Consider the following 20,360-nt stretch of genomic DNA (forward strand, 5'->3'; position numbering starts at 1 on the left):
TTTCTATAGAAATAAATTTTTGACAACATTTTCTATAGAAATAAAATTTTGACAAAATTTTCTATAGAAATAAAATTTTGGTAGATTATTTTTGGCTCGAGTGGTAACCATGATTATGAACCGATATGGGCCAATTTTTGGGGGGGATCGGCTATATATAACTATAGATCGACATGGACCAATTTTTGCATGGTTGTTAGAGACCATATACTAACACCACGTTCCATATTTGAACCGAACTAACACCATGTTCCAAATTTCAAGCAGATCGGATGAAATTTGCTTCTCTTAGAGCTCCGCAAGTCAAATGTGGGGATCGGTTTATATGGGTCCTATATATAATTATGGACCGACGTGGACCAATTTTTGCATGGTTGTTAGAGACTATATACCAACATCATGCACCAAATTTCAGCCGGATCGGATGAAATTTGTTTCTCTTTGAGCCTCCGCAAACCAAATCTGGGGATCGGTTTATATGGGTCCTACGTGGAGCAATTTTTGCGTGGTTGTTAGAGACCATATATACCAACACCATTTACCAAATTTCAGCCGGATCGGATGAAATTTGCCTCTCTTAGAGCAATCGCAAGCCAAATTTGGGGGTCCGTCTATATGGGGGCTATACGTAAAAGTGGACCGATATGGACCAATTTTTGCATGGTTGTTAGAGACCATATACTAACACTATGTACCAAATTTCAGCCGGATCGGATGAAATTTGCTTCTCTTTGGGCAATCGCAAGCCAAACTATGGGGATCGGTTTATATGGGGTCCCATATATAATTATGGACCGATGTGGACCAATTTTTGCGTGGTTGTTAGAGACCATATACCAACACCATTTACCAAATTTCAGCCGGATCGGGATGAAATTTGTTTCTCTTCGAGGCTCAGCAAGCCAAATCGGGGGGTCCGTTTATATGGGGGCTATATATAATTATGGACCGATTTCGACCAATTTTTACATGGTCATTAGAGACCATATACCAACATCATGCACCAAATTTCAGCCGGATCGGATGAAATTTGTTTCTCTTTGAACCTCCGCAAACCAAACTATGGGGATCGGTTTATATGGGGTCCCATATATAATTATGGACCGATGTGGACCATTTTTTGCATGATTGTTAGAGATCATATACTAACACCATGTACCAAATTTCAGCCGGATCGGATGAAATTTGCTTCTCTTAGAGGATTCGCCAGACAATGGTCCGTTTATATGGGGCTATACGTAAAAGTAGACCGATATGGCCCATTTGCAATACCATCCGACCTACATCAATAACAACTACTTGTGCCAAGTTTCAAGTCGATAGCTTGTTTCGTTCGGGAGTTAGCGTGATTTCAACAGACGGACGGACATGCTCAGATCGACTCAGAATTTCACCACGACCCAGAATATATACTTTATGGGGTCTTAGAGCAATATTTCGATGTGTTACAAACGGAATGACAAAGTTAATATACCCGACATCTTATGGTGGAGGGTATAAAAATAAATTTAAAAAAAAATACGCTTTATTTTGTTGCATTACATATCAGCTATACTGTCTTGCTTTTGTGATTGTTAAATCAGAAATTTATCAAAGGCACAAATGTTATTGATATAATTCAACGCAAACATTTGAGAGACATAATTTCATTAGCAGATACATCTAGTGATTCAGTTTAGCAATAAAAAACAAACTGGGCCTTAATCGAAATAATTTCTGTAGTTACTTTTCGTGGAAATTCTATCAATCACAATGAAAAAAAAATATTTTTTGATTTGATTTTGATTAATTTTTGTTTTGTTTAACACATTAATTGAATCAATAAATTGAAAATTGAATCAAAAATAAAATCGTTTTTTTTTAATATTTCATGGCAGGCAATTCAATTAAACTTTTAATTCCAAAAATGTTTGCGATTAATTAAATTAAATCAATTATATGATTAATCAATCAAATTTATATTTGAAATCAGTGATTGATATTTTTATATTCATGATAGAAGAAATTTTATCTAAAAAATTAAATGGATCACTAAAAAAAGAAAAACAGAATTTTATCAACAATATTTCTTCAATTAAAATTTTAATTCATTTAATTTTTTTTTTTTAATTAAATATTAATTTATTGAATAATAATTTTAATCAAAAAAATTCTGTCACAAAAATAACATAAATCAATTAATTTTTAATTGGCTCCATTTTTTGATTGGAGTCGGTTGAAAATATTATCAATTTCTTAATTACAGCATTTTTAATTAAACATTAATTGGATCAATTAATTTCGCTATTTTAAAAAATATATATAGTTTTCAGTGTATGTATCGCTTTTTATTTTTTTTTTTTAAATTAATTTTCTTAATTAAAAATTAATTTATTGAATAAAAATAACTCGGTCAAAAATGTGTTAAATCACTTAATTTTTAATTTTTCAATTCAATATAATCAGTTTTTTAATTGAAAATTGACAATTCCGTGCTTAAAGCAAATTCAAAAATTAATAAATTTCGTGATTGCAAAAAATATTTTTTTTGTTTTGTGTATCAATTTTTATACCCTCCACCATAGGATGGGGGTATATTAACTTTGTCATTCCGTTTGTAACACATCGAAATATTGCTCTAAGACTCCATAAAGTATATATTCTGGGTCGTGGTGAAATTCTGAGTCAATCTGAGCATGTCCGTCAGTCCGTCTGTTGCAATCACGCTAACTTCCGAACGAAACAAGCTATCGACTTGACACTTGGCACAAGTAGTTGTTATTGATGTAGGTCGGTTGGTATTGCAAATGGGCCATTTCGGTGCATATAGCCCCCACATAAACGGACATCCAGATTTGGCTTGCGGAGCCTCTAAGAGAAGCATATTTCATCCGATGTGGATGAAATTTGGTACATTGTGTTGGTATACGGTCTCTAACAACCATGCAAAAATTGGTCCCCATCGGTTCACAATTATATATAGCCCCCATATAAACCGATCCCCATATTTTGGCTTGCGGACCCTCAAAGAAAAGCAAATTTCATCCGATCCGGCTGAAATTTGGTACATGGTGTTGGTATATGGTCTCTAACAACCATGCAAAAAATGGTCCACATCGGTTCATAATTATATATAGCCCCCATATAAAACGATCCCCAGATTTGACCTCCGGAGCCTCTTGGAGGAGCAAAATTCATCCGATCCGGTTGAAACTTAGTACGTGGTGTTGGAGCCACCGTGGTGCAATGGTTAGCATGTCCGCCTTGCATACACAAGGTCGTGGGTTCGATTCCTGCTTCGACCGAACACCAAAAAGTTTTTCAGCGGTGGATAATGCTGGTGACATTTCTGAGGGTTTCAAAGCTTCTCTAAGTGGTTTCACTGGAACGCCGTTCGGACTCGGCTATAAAAAGGAGGTCCCTTGTCATTGAGCTTAACATGGAATCGGGCAGCACTCAGTGATAAGAGAGAAGTTCACCAATGTGGTATCCCAATGGACTGAATAGTCTAAGTGAGCCTGATACATCGGGCTGCCACCTAACCTAACCTAACCTAGTACGTGGTGTTAGTATATGGTCTCTAACAACCATGCAAAAATTGCTCCGTATAGGTTCATAATTATATATAGTCCCCATATAAACCGATCCCCAGATTTGATATATATAGTCCCCATATAAACCGATCCCCAGATTTGACCTCCGGAGCCTCTTTTATATTTCTATAAAAAATTTTGTCAAAATTTTATTTTTACAGAAAATTTTGCCAACATTTTATGTCTTTAGGAAATTTTGTCAAAATATAACTTCTATAGAAAATTTTTTCAAAATTTTATTTCTATAGAAAATTTTTTCAAAATTTTATTTCTATAGAAAATTGTGTCAAAATTTTATTTCTATAGAAAATTTTGTCAAAATTTTATTTGTATAGAAAATTTTGTCAAAATTTTATTTCTATAGAAAATTTTGTCAAAATTTTATTTATATAAAAATTTTGTCAAAATTTTATTTTTATAGAAAATTTTGTCATAATAAAAAGGTCAACGATAATCAATCAGAAATATAAAATTTTATTTTTATAAAAAATTTTGTCAAAATTTTATTTCAATAGAAAATTTTTTCAAAATTTTATTTCTATAGAAAATTTTGTCAAAATTTTATTTCTATAGAAAATTTTGTCAAAATTTTATTTCTATAGAAATTTTTGTCAAAATTTTATTTCCATAGAAAATGTTGTCAAAATTTTATTTCTATAGAAAATTTTTTCAAAATTTGTTTCTATAAAAAAATTTGTAAAAATTTCATTTCTATAGAAAATTTTTTCAAAATTTGTTTCATTTCTATAGAAAATTTTGTCAAAATGTTATTTCTATAGAAAATTTTGTCAAAATTTTATTTCAATAAAAATTTTGTCAAAATGTTATTTCTATAGAAAATTTTGTCAAAATTGTATTTCTATAGAAATTTTTTTCAAAATTTTATTTCTATAAAAAAATTTTGTCAGAATTTTATGTCTTTAGGAAATTTTGTCAAAATGTTATTTCTATATGAAATTTATGAAACATTTCATAGTTGGAGATGAATATTTGGCAAAACCTTCCAAAACATCAAGAATTCTAGACTCGTGTTTATAATTGTATATAGCCCCCATATAAAGCGACCCCCATATTTCAATTCTAGCTCTATAATTACTGCACAAAAGTTCATAACGGTTGATAATTATTTCTTCCCTATATATACCGGTCAAGAACTGAATATATACGTATATAATCGACCATTCTTTTGTCTACTATATATCCCGCATGGACTAACTTACAATTCAGAAGATGATGTTAAGACGTTTTAAGATGCCTTGCCATCGGCTGCAAACCAAATAATTTAATTGTGGATGACCACCGCAATCCATGGTGTAGCGTACATAAGATTCGGTCTGGCCGAACTTACGGCCGTATATACTTGTTTAAACTGTTTCCAACAATTATGTAAAACTTACCGTTGTTCCAATGAATCAGCTCGAGCACTTTTATAGCCCGAATCATTGAGGCTACTATCCTGTCTGAGTGAAGGCAATGAATCCCAAGGTGAACGTTTAGTACCCGAACTATTAGTTTGCTGTGACATTAGGCCTTGACCTGAACCAGAACCAATGGTTGAGCTACCCGAACGCCAGCCATCTGAATGACGGAACCATTGGGCTCTAGCCGATTCACCAATACAAGAAGCACAACGGGAATTAGAGAAACTGAAAGAAAACAACAACATTTTTTTTTTCATTTCCCCAAATAAAAGAAAATCCTCTCTTAATGCCGTCTCTCTTACCTGGTATTGTGATCAGATAAATAGCCTCTTTCACGTTCTCTCTCGCGTTCTCTTTCCCGTACCAATTCATTGCGATCACTGTAGTAGCCATCACGTTCCCGATCACGCTCTTTTTCACGAACTGTGGACATAGGACGATGTGGAGGCAAAGGTAGAGTAGAAGATTTAGCACTTGTAGCTACAGTTTGAAAGATATTGGAAGCAATTGTTTTGAGTTTTAGAGATACATTTCATTTTTAATTGCTCTTTAGTTTTTTTTTTTGTGTTAACTTGGTCTGTTTGTGTGTGTGAGAGAGATAGAAAGAAGGGGCTGTTTCTAGCTTAGTGTTTTAGTGTGGGTGCATTTTAAAAAGAAATCAGTGCAGCAAATTTTTACTAAAAAGAAAACTATTTATCAAATTTGAAAAAAAAAATTGGAAACCAGACGTGCAACAAAAAGGCTTGGCCAGCGCAGTATTTTTTTTTTGTTTTTTTTTTTTTTTGTTTTAATGTTCCAACAAAACTTTAACAAATTTACAAACGAAATGATTCTCTTTTTTGCATGATTCACTTTTCTTTAGCATTATAACATTATCTAAATATTGACTTTTGTTTTAAGGGATTTAATTTTATTATGAGGGTTTTACTTACGCCTACGCATGGGAAATGGACTACGCTGCATGGATCCAGGCAAACTCTCAGCGAATTCTGATATTTGTGACAACATGGCAGTGACAGTTTCGATGGTGACATAAGTGTTGTTGTTTTTTTATTGGGTTTATTATTATAATTTTTTTTTTGGTATGTTCAAATGGAAATTTGAATTTTTTGTGATGAAAGTTGACAGGGATTTTTTTTTTGTTTGGTTGATGACATTTGTGGTATTGTTTTTGAGGTTGTGGTACATGAAAATACAATGAATGCATGACATTAATGGTTATGGTTATTTTTGTTTGTTTTACTAATATTGATATTTATTTTAAATGTTGTACATTATTAAGTTACAAAAAACACAATAGAAAATTTCAATACATAAGAATTTAAAGATCTATTTTTAGCAAGATACAATAATGTCGGGAATGTTAGTGCTTCATAGAGAAAATTAAAAATAAAATAAAAATTTATAGGCTTAACTTTGTCAATTTAATTAAAACTTTTCAGGGAAATTTTAGGTTGGTTATAGGTGAAAATGGGCTATGTGAGTGGATTAGGGTCCCATAGCTATAGCATGGCCTTTGTTTGGCACAAAGACTTGTTCCACTGCACAATACTCCTGCTGTAAATTTGAAGTAAATCCTAAACAATATCACAGTCTGATGTGAGATTATCGCAAAACCATTGTAAGGCGTTTTGATAACTGACTATTGCCAAAATTTCAGTAATTTGGGAATCCTATCTTTGGTTTTACTATGTGTGGAAGCGGAAATGTCAGTGGCAATGTAGGAAGGTAGGGTGCCCCGAAAACAAAAATCACGAATAAACAAAACCCACAGTTCTGGTATTGACAGATCACCAATCGAAGTTGTGCCAGCTAGTTGAGAAAGAAGGAATTTCAATGAATCGCTACAGTCAAGTTTGTAGCCGATGTAGCCAGAAGCAGAGATCCTTTTGACCGGAATCCCGTTAGTTACCGCGAAGGTCTCAGTGATTGAACTGCAAACTGAAAGATCTCAATGAGTTAACTGCAAGTGCGAAGGTTTCAATTAATCAACTGCAGACACAATGATCTCTGTGACTAAACTCCATAACTGGAATTGAAATGCAACTCCAGTTATGGAAATGCAAACTGAAAGATCTCAATAAGTTAACTGCAAGCGCTAAGGTCGCAATGAATTGGCATCAGACAAGCTCTCAGTGACTGAACTTCACTGCGAAAGATCTGAGTAATTTACCTACAAGTGCGGAAGTCTCAGTGACTAAACTGCGGATACGACGATCTCAGTAACTAAAATCCATATTAGGAAGTCTAAGTGATTGTACTGCAGACACAAAGATATCAGAGATTAAAATGTACCTGAAGGTCTCATTTTAATTACAGAAAGCAGATCCCAAGCTTATATATAAGTTATGGACAAGAACGAAGGTCTCAGTGATTGGACTGCAGAACCGAATGATTAGTCATTGAACTGCAATTTCTAACGCTTTAGTGATTAAACTTCAAATACGAAAATCTCAATGACTCAACCCCATATCTGAAGGTCTCAGGGATTGGATTTGCCGATCTGAATGTCTTAATGATTCAACTGCAATGTTTCAGTAATTAAACTGCATACTAAAAGAAATTCAGGCCAGCAGGTCATAGTGGTTAGTGCAGTTCACAAATGATTGAACTGCAGATTTTAAGGTCTCATTGATTCAACCAGAGCCCCAAAGCTTAAATTCCTAACGCTTTAGTGATTGAAATTCTACCGGTCTCAGGGATTGGATCTGCCGATCTGAATGTCTTAATGATTGAACTGCAATGTTTCAGTAATTAAACTGCATACTAAAAGATATTCAGGTCAGCAGGTCATAGTGGTTAGTGCAGTTCACAAATAATTGAACTGCAGATTTTAAGGTCTCATTGATTCAACCAGAGCCCCAAAGCTTTCAATGACTGAACTACAAACTGTAAGATACCACTAATTGAACTGCATACTCGAAGATTACAAACGTTGAAATTCAGTGTAGCGGGTCTCAGTGGTTAAATTGCAGACCTGAAAATCTCACTGATTGAACAGTAGACAAAGATATCAGTGATCGAAATCAAATACCCAAGGTCTCAGCAATTGAACTATAGACCTGAAGGTTTTAGGTATTAAGCTGCAGGTTGCGATGTTTGACGATTTCAGTGACTGAACTGTAGGCCCGAAGACTTCAGTGATCGAAATGAATTAATGAAAATCTCAGTGGATAAATATCAGGCCGAAGGTTTCAATTATCGAATTACAGATGCGAAGATCTGAATAATTGAATTGCAGTCCCCAGGATTTAAGAGTCACAGAGGGTCTGAAGGACTGAATGATTGTCCAGAGGGTCTGATATTCATCGAACTACATATGCGAAAAACTGAATGATTCAATTGCAGTTTCGAAGATCCCAGACTTGAAGGTTTTAGTAATTGAACTGTGGTCCCCAGAATTTCAGTGTTTACTGATACGAAGATCTTCGAGGGTGAATAACAGTCCAGAGGGTCTGATATTCATCGAACTACAGACGCGAAAAACTGAATGATTGAATTGCAGTTCTGAGGATCCCACTATTGAAGGTTTTAGTGATTGAACTGCGGTCCCCAGAATCTCAGCGTCTACAGATGCGAAGATCTTCGAGGGTGAATATCAGTCCAGAGGGTCTGATATTCATCGAACTATAGACGCGAAAAACTGAATGATTGAATTGCAGTACTGAGGATTCCATACTTGAAGGTTTTAGTGTTTGAACTGCGGTCTCCAGAATCTCAGCGTTTACACCCAGAGAAGGAATATGATCACCTCAAACATGTTTCAAGAGCAAAATGTTATTTTTGGATGGTGACCATGTAACATGTTCGCTGCAATCATGTTATTTTATCGGAAATTATGTATCTGTTTGCGGAAAGCATGTTATGTTTGGGAAGAAAACAATATTTTTGCGACAAACATGTTATATGGGCACCGTCCAAAAATAACATTTTGCTCTTGAAACATGTTTGAGGTGATCATATTCCTTCTCTGGGTGTAAACACTGAGATTCTGGCGACCGCAGTTCAATCACTAAAACCTTCAAGTATGGGATCCTCGGAACTGCAATTCAATCATTCAGTTTTTCGCGTCTATAGTTCGATGAATATCAGACCCTCTGGACTGTTATTTACCCTCGAAGATCTTCTCATCTGTAGACGCTGAGATCCTAGGGACCGCAGTTCAATCACTAAAACCTTCAAGACTGGGATCCTCAGAACTGCAATTAAATCATTCAGTTTTTCGCATCTGTAGTTCGATGAATATCAGACACTCTGGACTGTTATTCACCTTCGAAGATCTTCGTATCTGTCGGCGCTGAGATCCTAGGGACCGCAGTTCAATTACTAAAACTTTCAAGTCTGGGATCCTCAGAACTGCAATTGAATCATTCACTTTTTCGCATCTGTAGTTCGATGAATATCAGACCCTCTGGACTGATATTCACCCTCGGAGTTATTCGCATCTGTCGACGCTGAGATCTTGGGGATCACAAATCAATCACTAAAACCTTCAAGACTGGGATCCTCAGAACTGCAATTAAATCATTCAGTTTTTCGCATCTGTAGTTCGATGAATATCAGACCCTCTGGACTGTTATTTACCCTCGAAGATCTTCGCATCTGTAGACGCTGAGATTCTGGGGACCGCAGTCTAATCACTAAAACCTTCAAGACTGGGATCCTCAGAACTGCAATTAAATCATTCAGTTTTTCGCGTCTGTAATTCAATGAATATCAGACCCTCTGGACTGTTATTCACCTTCAAAGATCTTAGCATCTGTAGACGCTGAAATTCTGGGGACCACAGTTCAATTACTAAAACCTTCAAGACTGGGATCCTCGAAACTGCAATTGAATCATTCAGTTTTTCGCATCTGTAGTTCGATGAATATCAGACCCTCTGGACTGATATTCACCCTCGGAGTTCTTCGCATCTGTCCACGCTGAGATCCTGGGGATCGCAAATCAATCACTAAAACCTTCAAATGTTGGATCCTCGGAACTGCAATTCAATCATTCAGTTCTTCAGACCCTCTGTGACTCTTAAATCCTGGGGACTGCAATTCAATTATTCAGATCTTCGCATCTGTAATTGGATAATTGAAACCTTCGGCCTGATATTTTTCTACTGAGATTTTCATTCATTCATTTCGATCACTGAAGTCTTCGGGCCTATAGTTCAGTCACTGAAATCGTCAAACATCGCAACCTGTAGCTTAATACGTAAAACCTTCAGGTCTATAGTTCAATTGCTGAGACCTTGGGAATTTGATTTCGATCACTGATATCTTTGTCTACTGTTCAATCAGTGAGATTTTCGGGTCTACAATTTAACCACTGAGACCCACTACACTGAATTTCAACGTTTGTAATCTTCGAGTATGCAGTTCAATTAGTGGTATCTTACAGTTTGTAGTTCAGTCATTGATAGCTTTGGGGCTCTGGTTGAATCAATGAGACTTTAAAATCTGCAGTTCAATCATTTGTGAACTGAACTAACCACTATGACCTGCTGGCCTGAATTTCTTTTAGTATGCAATTTAATTACTGAAACATTGCAGTTAAATCATTAAGATATTCAGATCGGCAGATCCAATCCCTGAGACCTTCAGATATGGGGTTGAGTCATTGAGATTTTCGTATTTGAAGTTCAATCACTAAAGCGTTAGGAATTGCAGTTCAATGATTAATCATTCGGTTCTGTAGTCCAATAACTAAGACCATCGTTCTTGTCCTTAACTCTTTGAGATCTTTCAGCTTGCATTTCAATCACTGAGAGCTTGGGATCTGCTTTCAGTAATTAAAATGAGACCTTCAGATACATTTTAATCTCTGATATCTTTGTCTGATATCTACAGTACAATCAGTTAGACTTCCTAATATGGAGTTTAGTCACATAGATCGTCGTATACGCGTTTAATCACTGAGACTTCCGCGCTTGTAGGTAAATCACTCAGATCTTTCGCATTGAAGTTCAGTCACTGAGAGCTTGTCTGATGTCCATTCATTGCGACCTTCGCGCTTGCAGTTAACTCATTGAGATCTTTCGGTTTGCATTTTAATCACTGAGACTTCCACTTATGGAGTTTAGTCACAGAGATCATTGTGTCTGCAGTTGATTAATTGAGGCCTTCGCACTTGCAGTTAACTCATTGAGATCTTTCAGTTTGCAGTTCAATCACTGAGACCTTCGTCTCAGCCAAACGGGATTCCAGCCAAACGGATCTCTGCTTCTGGCTATATCGGTAATGTTATCGCTAAAAAGTCAGCTTTTAATTGATATCTAAGAAATACCTCAGCGAGAGAAAGAGCGAGTGATTTTTTGTCATGCTCCCAAGTTGAAAGATAAATATATCTAAATTGGTAACACATAGAGTTAGAAGCAAAATGAATGGTCACTAAAGCCAACAATAAAAATTTCACTACAAAAATATTATTTCTAGAAATGTTGTTCTAATCAAAAAATCCAAAATAAAAATTTATAAAAAGTTGAGACTAGGAAGGCATTAAAGTAACAAAAAAGGTTCAACCTCTATATAACATAGTTCTCCATAGTTTAAAAGTTTTAGGGTGGTTTTTCTATGGTGGTATAACTACAGTTACCACAAAAAGAAAGTGAAAGCTCTGGAGAGTGCAATTAAAAAGACAAACTTACCTAAATTCTCCATACTCTGAGAGAGCAAGGCTTCAAAGGTATGCAAACTATAGGATTCTGCATCCATACCCTTGGCCAAAGTATTGCGCAAATGCATTTCGTATTCCAATAGAAGACGTGATGTGGGACTACCCGGTGTGGGTGTGACATTGGGACCCTGACGACGATGTGGATGATGTGGCCCACCAGCTGCTGGACCACGTTGTCCATACGATGATTGATCCTGATCCGAATTGCCATTACTGGAGCTAGGTGTGGTGGCATAACATTGATTATCGAACATTACGTTATCCGAGGGAGGAGAACCCTCTATGCAGCTACGTTCTCTTTCCAATTCCAAATATAGATTTCTTGGTGTATAACCACGGCCAATTTCATGGGAGGACCTATGAAAGGCCAAAGTAATGAAGGAGAACAAAGACACGAGGCAAAAACAAATTACAAAATAAATAACAATGGCTAATATTATTTTGCCGATTTGTCGATGTTTACTGGTTGCCTTTTGAATAATTACTGTGTGTGGGGAATTGAAATGGCCAACATGGGACACGTGGTTTGTGACACTTTTGCCCACCCGCCTTCCACCTTCTTTGGCAAAACTTACCTTGATCCCGAAAATCGCGACGACTGATTGGCATTACGACCAACACCTAATCCCAAGGTATTGTTGTTGTTCATGATGTGATGCATACCACCAAGACCACCACCGCCAGCCATACCACCAACACCACCACCTCCCATGCTAGCCATGGCAGCAGCGTGTTGATGCATGTGTTGCGGGCCAAATGTATTCGTTGCATTGGCATTGTAGTAATTATAGCGACGTCTACCCATCTCCGGCGAGGTCACCGGGCTTTCGGTACTGGTCATGGGCTTTAGCATACGCTTCAATGTGCTCGTATCGACATTCATATCCTCGGTGCTTTTAGTCTTGCGTCTGGTATTGTTGTTAATTATGTTGTGCTGGTGTTGGTGTTGGTGCTGGTGCGGGTGCTGGTGCTGATGCATATCGTGTCCATGTGGATCGCGTGCCTGCAACATAAATGCATGAATTCGTGAAAAAAAAACAAAATCCAAGCCATGGAGTTAGAGTAAGAGAGGGGTGGTAAGAGGTGTAATGGAATTGTTCGTATTAGAAATCTGTTGCGATGTCATAGACAGGGAGTTACTGCTGGTGTTTTTGGTATTACAACATGGCGCTCTGTCCATAATATGCTAATTGAAAAAAATCTACGCTGCTCAAAAGAAGCAGAGAGAAAGAGAGAGAGCAATGGTATAAGAGAGGAGTAAGAGGTTCAAGTTTTCCTGACATTTTTCGATGTCGAGAGTAACACAAAGGGGATTCCTGTTAGTATTGTGAGTATTTAGCGTTCCATCGATAATACGATAACTGAATAAACCTACGATGCTCAAAATAAAGAAAGAGAGACCAGTGGAGTAAGTAATAGATTAAGAGAGGCGTACAAGGCGAAATAGAGTGTTGCTGGGTATTTACAATTTTTTTTTTTTTGATATTGAGGGTAATACAGAGACACAGAAAATGAAGGCAATGAGAGTCAACTCCCAACTTGTCAATCGGCTGGATTATGGTTAGGTTAGATATAGTGGTAGCCCGATATTTCAGGCTCACTGCCAGATTCTATGTTAAGCTCAATGACAAGTAGTCTTGTGTCGTTCCGGAACGAACTAGTTCCAATGAACGGTTCACTAAAAGGAACGACTGTCACTAGTTCCATCTCTTTCGTTCTCATCGTTCCTTTTGTCATTTAGTTTTATTTTCAATTTACGCTCCATCGTTCCTCGGATCGCAGTTTGATTTTTTTACTTCTGTTTGAGCCATTTGCCAATTCATTCATTTTGGCGCGTATGTATTTAAACCATTGATTGATATGCTGCTATTTAATAGAATCTTTAATTCCATCTCAGACTCTTCACAAACGACAAAAAAATCGTAATTTCTTGCAATGAATAATTTTGCACAGAGTATAGTATTATCCAATCCAAAAATCCATCCAAAGAGTTTGGCTTCCTGAATTTAGTTACTTCCTTAAATTTTTTTATATTACTATAAACTATTTGAAGTAATTTCACTCAATTTTTCCATATTTTTGTATCTTTCAATTGACCACGGACTTCGTTACACAAAGTAAACAAACAATGTAATGTCTGTCTTTAGTAGATGACAGTGATGACAAATATACAAATCCGGAACGAAAAGGAACGATGGAACGATTTGAAGGAACTAGTTCCTTTGTACAAAAGGAACGATGAGTCCGAATCACTACGGTGAACGATTTTGCCCAAGACTAATGACAAGGGACCTCCTTTTTATAGCCGAGTACGAACGGCGTTCCACGTTGCAGTGAGAAGCTTTGAAACCCACAGAATTGTCACCAGCATTACAGAGGTGGGATAATCCAACGCTGAAAAACTGTTTGGTCGAAACTGGGTTTGTACCCACGACCATGTGTATGCAAGGCGGGCATGCTAACCATTGCATCACCGTGGCTCCCAATAGGCTGGCTTATACTTTTTGTTGACATTGGCAGTCATGGATTGTTGGGACATTACATCATCTGCTTAGAGTTCTGGTTCCAATCTACTTCTTCAATCAATATCCAAACAAGTGGAATCTAAAAATGTCACTAAGTTCATACTATCTACGTAAACACAATTTCCCAATCAATACTCTAGTTACTGACTATGAAGGATCGGATGAATACACAAGGTTGCGAACTTCAACGCGAAAGAAATCAACATCCGAACATCTGAAGTCCCGACCACCTGCGAAAATATAAAATCGCGATTAACTATTAATGGATGAATACACAAGTTCCTAATCATAGCTATCGTCAAGGAAGAGAAATTCCCTCCAAATAGCGGCCATTGGGAAAGTAATCAGCATTCGAACAACTGGAACGTGAAAATGTGACCAAGTCTCTAGCTCCTACGTAAACACAACTTCCCACCAACGTAGACACCGTGGTGCAATGGTTAGCATGCCCGCCTTGCATACACAAGGTCGTGGGTTCGATTCTTGCTACGACCGAACCCCAAAAAGTTTTTCAGCGGTGGATTATCCCACCTCAGTAATGCTGGTGACATTTCTGAGGGTTTCAAAGCTTCTCTAAGTGGTTTCACTGGAATGTGGAACGCCGTTCGGACTCGGCTATAAAAAGGAGGTCCCTTGTCATTGAGCTTAACATGGAATCGGGCAGCACTCAGCGATAAGAGAGAAGTTCACCAATGTGGTATCACAATGGACTGAATAGTCTAAGTGAGCTTGATACATCGGGCTGCCACATAACCTAACCTAACCTAACCTAACGTAGACACAACTCCCAATCTATTATTTATCGAAGAATACACTTGTTTCTGATCACTAAGGATCGGATGAATACACAAGGTTGCAATCTTCAAAGGAAGCACATTTCCCTCCAACTGCATATAAACGGGAAAGCAATCGACATCTAGAACTCGAAAAAGCCACCAAGTCCCGACTAACTACTAAATATAAGTTCGTGACCATCGAGGGACCGTATTTCTCCTCAACTACAAATCATCGCGAAAGCAATCAACATACGAACAAGTGGAACCCCAAAAAGGTCACCAAATTCCCGATCAACTACTAATGGATGAATAAACAAGTTTGCGATCATCAAGGAACAAGGAACATTTCCCTCCATCAGATCAAAGGGAAAGCAAACAATGCTTGGTCATCTGTAAAAATTCTTCATCTCCCGATCAAATGCATATAAGATTCCCACCATCGAATTTCTCATAACCTTCATATCACCTATGAAACCGCAAATACTCGATCAACAACTAATGGATGAATAAACAATTTGTCGATCATCAAGGAAACGAATTTCCCTCTAACTATAGAATATCGGGAAATCAACCAACACGTGGTCATCTGTAAAAACTCTTCATCTCCCTACCAATTGCATACAAGTTTCCTACCATCTACGAACCAAATTTCTCATGAACTCCAGTATACCTACGAAAATCGAGAGATTCGTGGTATCAATTCCTGATCATCAATTCCTGATGATCAAGGAACCGAATTTCCATCCAACTAAAGATCACCGCGAAACCAACAAATGCCCGGTTATCGATAAGAAATGTTCATCTCCCGATCAACTGCATACCAGTTTCAGATCATCTACGAACCGAATTTCCCCTAAACTGCCGACCATCTATGAAAACAGGGTCTCAGAGATGTGTCAACTACTAATTGTCAAGGATGCAAATTTCCCTCCAACTAACATACATATCAACGGAAAAGCAATCAACATCCGAACATCTGGAAAAAGGTCACCAACTCCCTGCCACCTATGAAAATACACGTCTCCGATTAACTTTTAATGGGTGAATACACAAATTCCTGAACACAAAGAAACCGAATTTCCCTCCATCTACAGATCACAGGGAAACCAACCAATGCCTGGTCATCAGTAAGAAATGTTCATCTCTCGATCAACTTCATACCTGTTTTTGATCATCTTCGAACCGATTTTCTCCTAAACTCCCCCACATCTATGAAAGCAGGGCCTCAGAGGTTCGTCAACTACTAATGGATTATAAAGTTCCCGATGGTCAAGGATGCAAATTTCCCTCCAACTAGATATCAATGGGAGAGCAATCAACATCCAAACATCTGTAACCCGAAAAGGCCACCAACTCTCCGTCACCTATGAAAATACACGTCTCCAATCAACTACGTATGGATAAATACACAAGTTCCTGAACATAAAGGAACCGAATTTTCCTACAACTACAGATCGTTGTAAAACCAACCCATAACCGGTCCCGATAAACTACATTTCAGTTTTCTACTATCTGTGAACTGAATTCCGCATCAACTTCCGATCATCTTCAGCCCAGCAAACGTTTCTAAATCGACAACAATTGCAATTCCCGTAAGGTCGTCCGTGTCTCATGTGGGCTGACATATACCTAAGTCATTACATGATCTTTCCATCGTTCCTTCTAATATACCTTTTAAGTTCCAGTCTCACTGCTGGGTAGGATTCACAAACGTCTCTTCCCCCTATGTCGAGCTTTAAATTTCGAGATTTTTTTATCGACACAAAAAAATCTAAGATTCCCTTAAATTTTATGTAGAATGTTGAGGAGACTCCAGTTTGACTTTTGATCCCTCCTTAATTGGAAATCCTATACTCACCATATCTTCTGAATAATCTTTGGTCCTGGTGCCAGTTGATTTTGTTGATGTTCCCACCGACTGATGCATGGGTCCACCGGCCTGAGTGCCCTCACTCTTTGGCATATCGACATCACTTTGAACGGCCATAGCATCCTCGGGTCCAGCCTGAGAGCCTACATGATTTTGAGTACATATATCGCCAGTACCAGCTGCACCACCAGGTGCAGCCGTACCAGCACAGACTGTTCCATTTGCTGTGGTCGATGTATCCTGGGATTTCATTTGACGACCCAATGTATCTGAAAGCGAGAAACCAAAGATTCAATCAAACCTATAAAAGCCCTCTTTCTCTCTCTCTGTGCTATATACAGACACATACCTCCACCACCTGAACTTAGCGTTTGACCGCCAGTACCACCACTGGCTACATTGTCATAGAGTGATGTAGTACTTGCTGCATTAGTGACCTTCTGATGTGTTTGTCCATCGGCTTCAGAGGCAACTCTGGAGCCAACATTACGTGGCAATGTGGATGAACCTGAAATGAGAATCGAAAATGGTTAATTTTTGGATGCTGTAGGACGTTGTAAAGAATTTTAACAATAGGATAAAACTAACAAAATCTTGATGCAAAAACCGGTGACTAACTGTAAATAATTTAGATAACTATTGTCATTCGCTCTCCTCTTTTCTTTATTTTAATCAGTTTTGATAAAGTATATGCTTCTGTACATTTTGAGTACAAAAAGAGGTAATCTATTTCCCTGCGACATATTTATATTTAACCAAAAATTATAGCACGTTTCAATCGGATTGAGCAAATTCGTAAATTGTCTTTATGTTAACAACATGAATTCGAGCGTTCAATCTATTCTGGTGTAGTGACTGTCTTTCATAAGCGAAAAAATAAAAGACTAAGCCCTTGTAAGCTTTATCAAATGTGTAAACGAATTTTTGCCAACAAAACGTACTTTATCCAAGCCGCTCTAGTACCAATTCTCCTATGCAATTTATTACCTCTCTTTTTAAAATGTCATTCTCTTTATTTTCAAAACAGATTTATAAATACACAATTTTCTAAAGAAATAAACATTTGACAAAATGTTCTATAGAAATAAAATTTTGACAAAATATTCTATAGAAATAAAATTTTGACAAAATTCTATAGAAATAAAATTTTGACAAAATTTTCTATAGAAATAGAATTTTGACAAAATTTTCTATCGAAATAAAATTTTGACAAAATTTTCTATAGAAATAGAATTTTGGTAACATTTTATATAGAAATAAAATTTTTGTAAAAATTTTTTATAGAAATAAAATTTTGGTAAAATTTTCTATAGAAATAAAATTTTGGTAAAATTTTCTATAGAAATAAAATTTTGGTAAAATTTTCTATAGAAATAAAATTTTGACAAAATTTTCTTAGAAATAAAATTTCGACAAAATTTTCTATAGAAATAAAATTTTGGTAAAATTTTTTATAGAAATAAAATTTTGACAAAATTTTCTATAGAAATAAAATTTTGACAAAATTTTCTATAGAAATAAAATTTTGGTAAAATTTTCTATAGAAATACAATTTTGGTAAAATTTTCTATAGAAAGACAATTTTGGTAAAATTTTCTATAGAATTAAAATTTTGACAAAATTTTCTATAGAAATAAACTTTTGACAACATTTTCTATAGGAATAAAATTTTGACAAAATTTTCTATAGAAAGACAATTTTGGTAAAATTTTCTATAGAAATAAAACTTTGACAAAATTTTCTATAGAAATAAAATTTTGGTAAAATTTTCTATAGAAATAAAATTTTAGTAAAAATTTTCTATAGGAATAATATTTTTACAAAATTTTCTATAGAAATAAAATTTTGGTAAAATTTTCTGTAGAATAAAATTTGTACAAAATTTTATATAGAAATAAAATTTTTGTTGTTTTTTATTGCAGCTTAAAACCATATATTGACTAAGCTACAAGTGTAGCTTAACCAACAGAGGAAAATAATGTTTGTCAAATTTATTTGGGCAAAGCCCTATAGACTGCAAGATGGTTGGATGGACGCAAACATATTTCTTTTCCTATGCCACAGTCAAATCATCGATTTGAATTCAGTTGGTTGGGTTTATTTTGAGCGTGCTTCCTCTTCTTTTTCCATTCTTTTTGTTTTGTTATTGTTGGTTTTGTTCTTTAAGCATTGTTGTTGTTTTTTATTGCAATAAAATTTTGGTAAAATTTTCTATAGGAATAAAATTTTGACAAAATTTTCTATAGAAATAAAATTTTGACAAAATTTTCTATAGAAATAACATTTTGACAAAATTTTCTATAGAAATAAAATTTTGACAACATTTTCTATAGAAATAAAAATTGTACAAAATATTCTATAGAAATAAAATTTTGACAAAATTTTCTATAGATATAAAATATTGACAAAATTTTCTATAGAAATACAATTTTAATAAAATTTTTTATAATAGATATAAAATGTTGACAAAATTTTCTATAGAAATAAAATTTTGAAAAAAGAAAAAAAAATTGACCAAATTTTCTATAGATATAAGATGTTGACAAATTTTTCTATTGAAATAAAATTTTGACAAAATTTCTATAGAAATAAAGTTTTGACAAAATTTTCTATAGAAATAAAATTTTCACAAAATTTTCTATAGAAATAAAATTTTGACAAAATTTTCTATAGAAATAAAATTTTCACAAAATTTTCTATAGAAATAAAATTTTGACAAAATTTTCTATAGAAATAAAATTTTGACAAAATTTTCTATAGAAATAAAATTTTAGCAAAATTTTTCTATAGGAATAAAATATTCACAAAAGTTTCTATAGAAATAAAATTTTGGTAAAATTTTCTATAGAAATAAAAATTGTACAAAATTTTCTATAGAAATAAAATTTTTACAAAATTTTCTATAGAAATAAAATTTTGACAAAATTTTCTATAGAAATAAAGTTTTGACAAAATTTTCTATAGAAATAAAATTTTGGTAAAATTTTCTATAGAAATAAAATTTTGACAAAATTTTCTATAGAAATAAAATTTTGACAAAATATACAATACAATTTTGACCAAATTTTCTACAGAAAAAATTTGAAAAATTTTTCAAAAGAAAAAAGTTGATTGATAACTTCTTATCTAGAAAGTGTTCGTATGGAAACGTAATATAGAATCACATGCTTCCTCCGACCAAAACATTGTTGAAATTTAAGAAAATCGTGTTCTTGTCCCTGCCTTTTACAAAATCGAAATTTTCTTCCCGTATGAACTTGTCTGTTTTGCCAAATTTGTAAAAGAGCATTACCAAATAAGTTTGTTAAAGTCTTTCAAATATTAAAATATTTTGTCAAAACTATTGTTCCATAAATCTGATATCGTCTCAAAACGGTATACAGGATAGGTACTAAATTATTCGCGGGGTACTACGGTTCTGACCAGGATGAAAAAGTATCGAAAAAAGTAATATAGTAGTGCATTTTCCATCCCTGAATATTTAATATCTAAATTAAGAGAATCTCTGTTTAACTCTTTCTGTCTCTCAT

The 20,360-nt window shown here is 35.2% G+C and overlaps 1 protein-coding gene across 10 annotated transcripts in view; it reads right to left on the reverse strand.

Annotated features, from left to right (window-relative positions):
* The window catches only part of sif (guanine nucleotide exchange factor still life), a 335,519-nt gene that overhangs the window by 298,480 nt on the left and 16,679 nt on the right, over positions 1 to 20,360 (reverse strand). For 9 of the 10 annotated variants that reach the window (XM_075307986.1, XM_075307980.1, XM_075307988.1 and 6 more), the window contains exons 5-11: positions 17,180 to 17,338; positions 16,819 to 17,099; positions 12,235 to 12,662; positions 11,631 to 12,016; positions 5,926 to 5,982; positions 5,296 to 5,473; positions 4,970 to 5,218 (exon numbers count right to left, since the gene is read on the reverse strand). In XM_075307986.1, the coding sequence (XP_075164101.1) occupies positions 4,970 to 5,218; positions 5,296 to 5,473; positions 5,926 to 5,982; positions 11,631 to 12,016; positions 12,235 to 12,662; positions 16,819 to 17,099; positions 17,180 to 17,338 (1,738 nt within the window). The remainder of the gene's footprint in view (positions 1 to 4,969; positions 5,219 to 5,295; positions 5,474 to 5,925; positions 5,983 to 11,630; positions 12,017 to 12,234; positions 12,663 to 16,818; positions 17,100 to 17,179; positions 17,339 to 20,360) is intronic. The other variant, XM_075307981.1, reaches the window with a different exon arrangement.

This window comes from Haematobia irritans, chromosome 4, assembly GCF_050003625.1.
Source record: "Haematobia irritans isolate KBUSLIRL chromosome 4, ASM5000362v1, whole genome shotgun sequence".
NCBI classification, from domain to species: Eukaryota; Metazoa; Arthropoda; class Insecta; order Diptera; family Muscidae; genus Haematobia; species Haematobia irritans.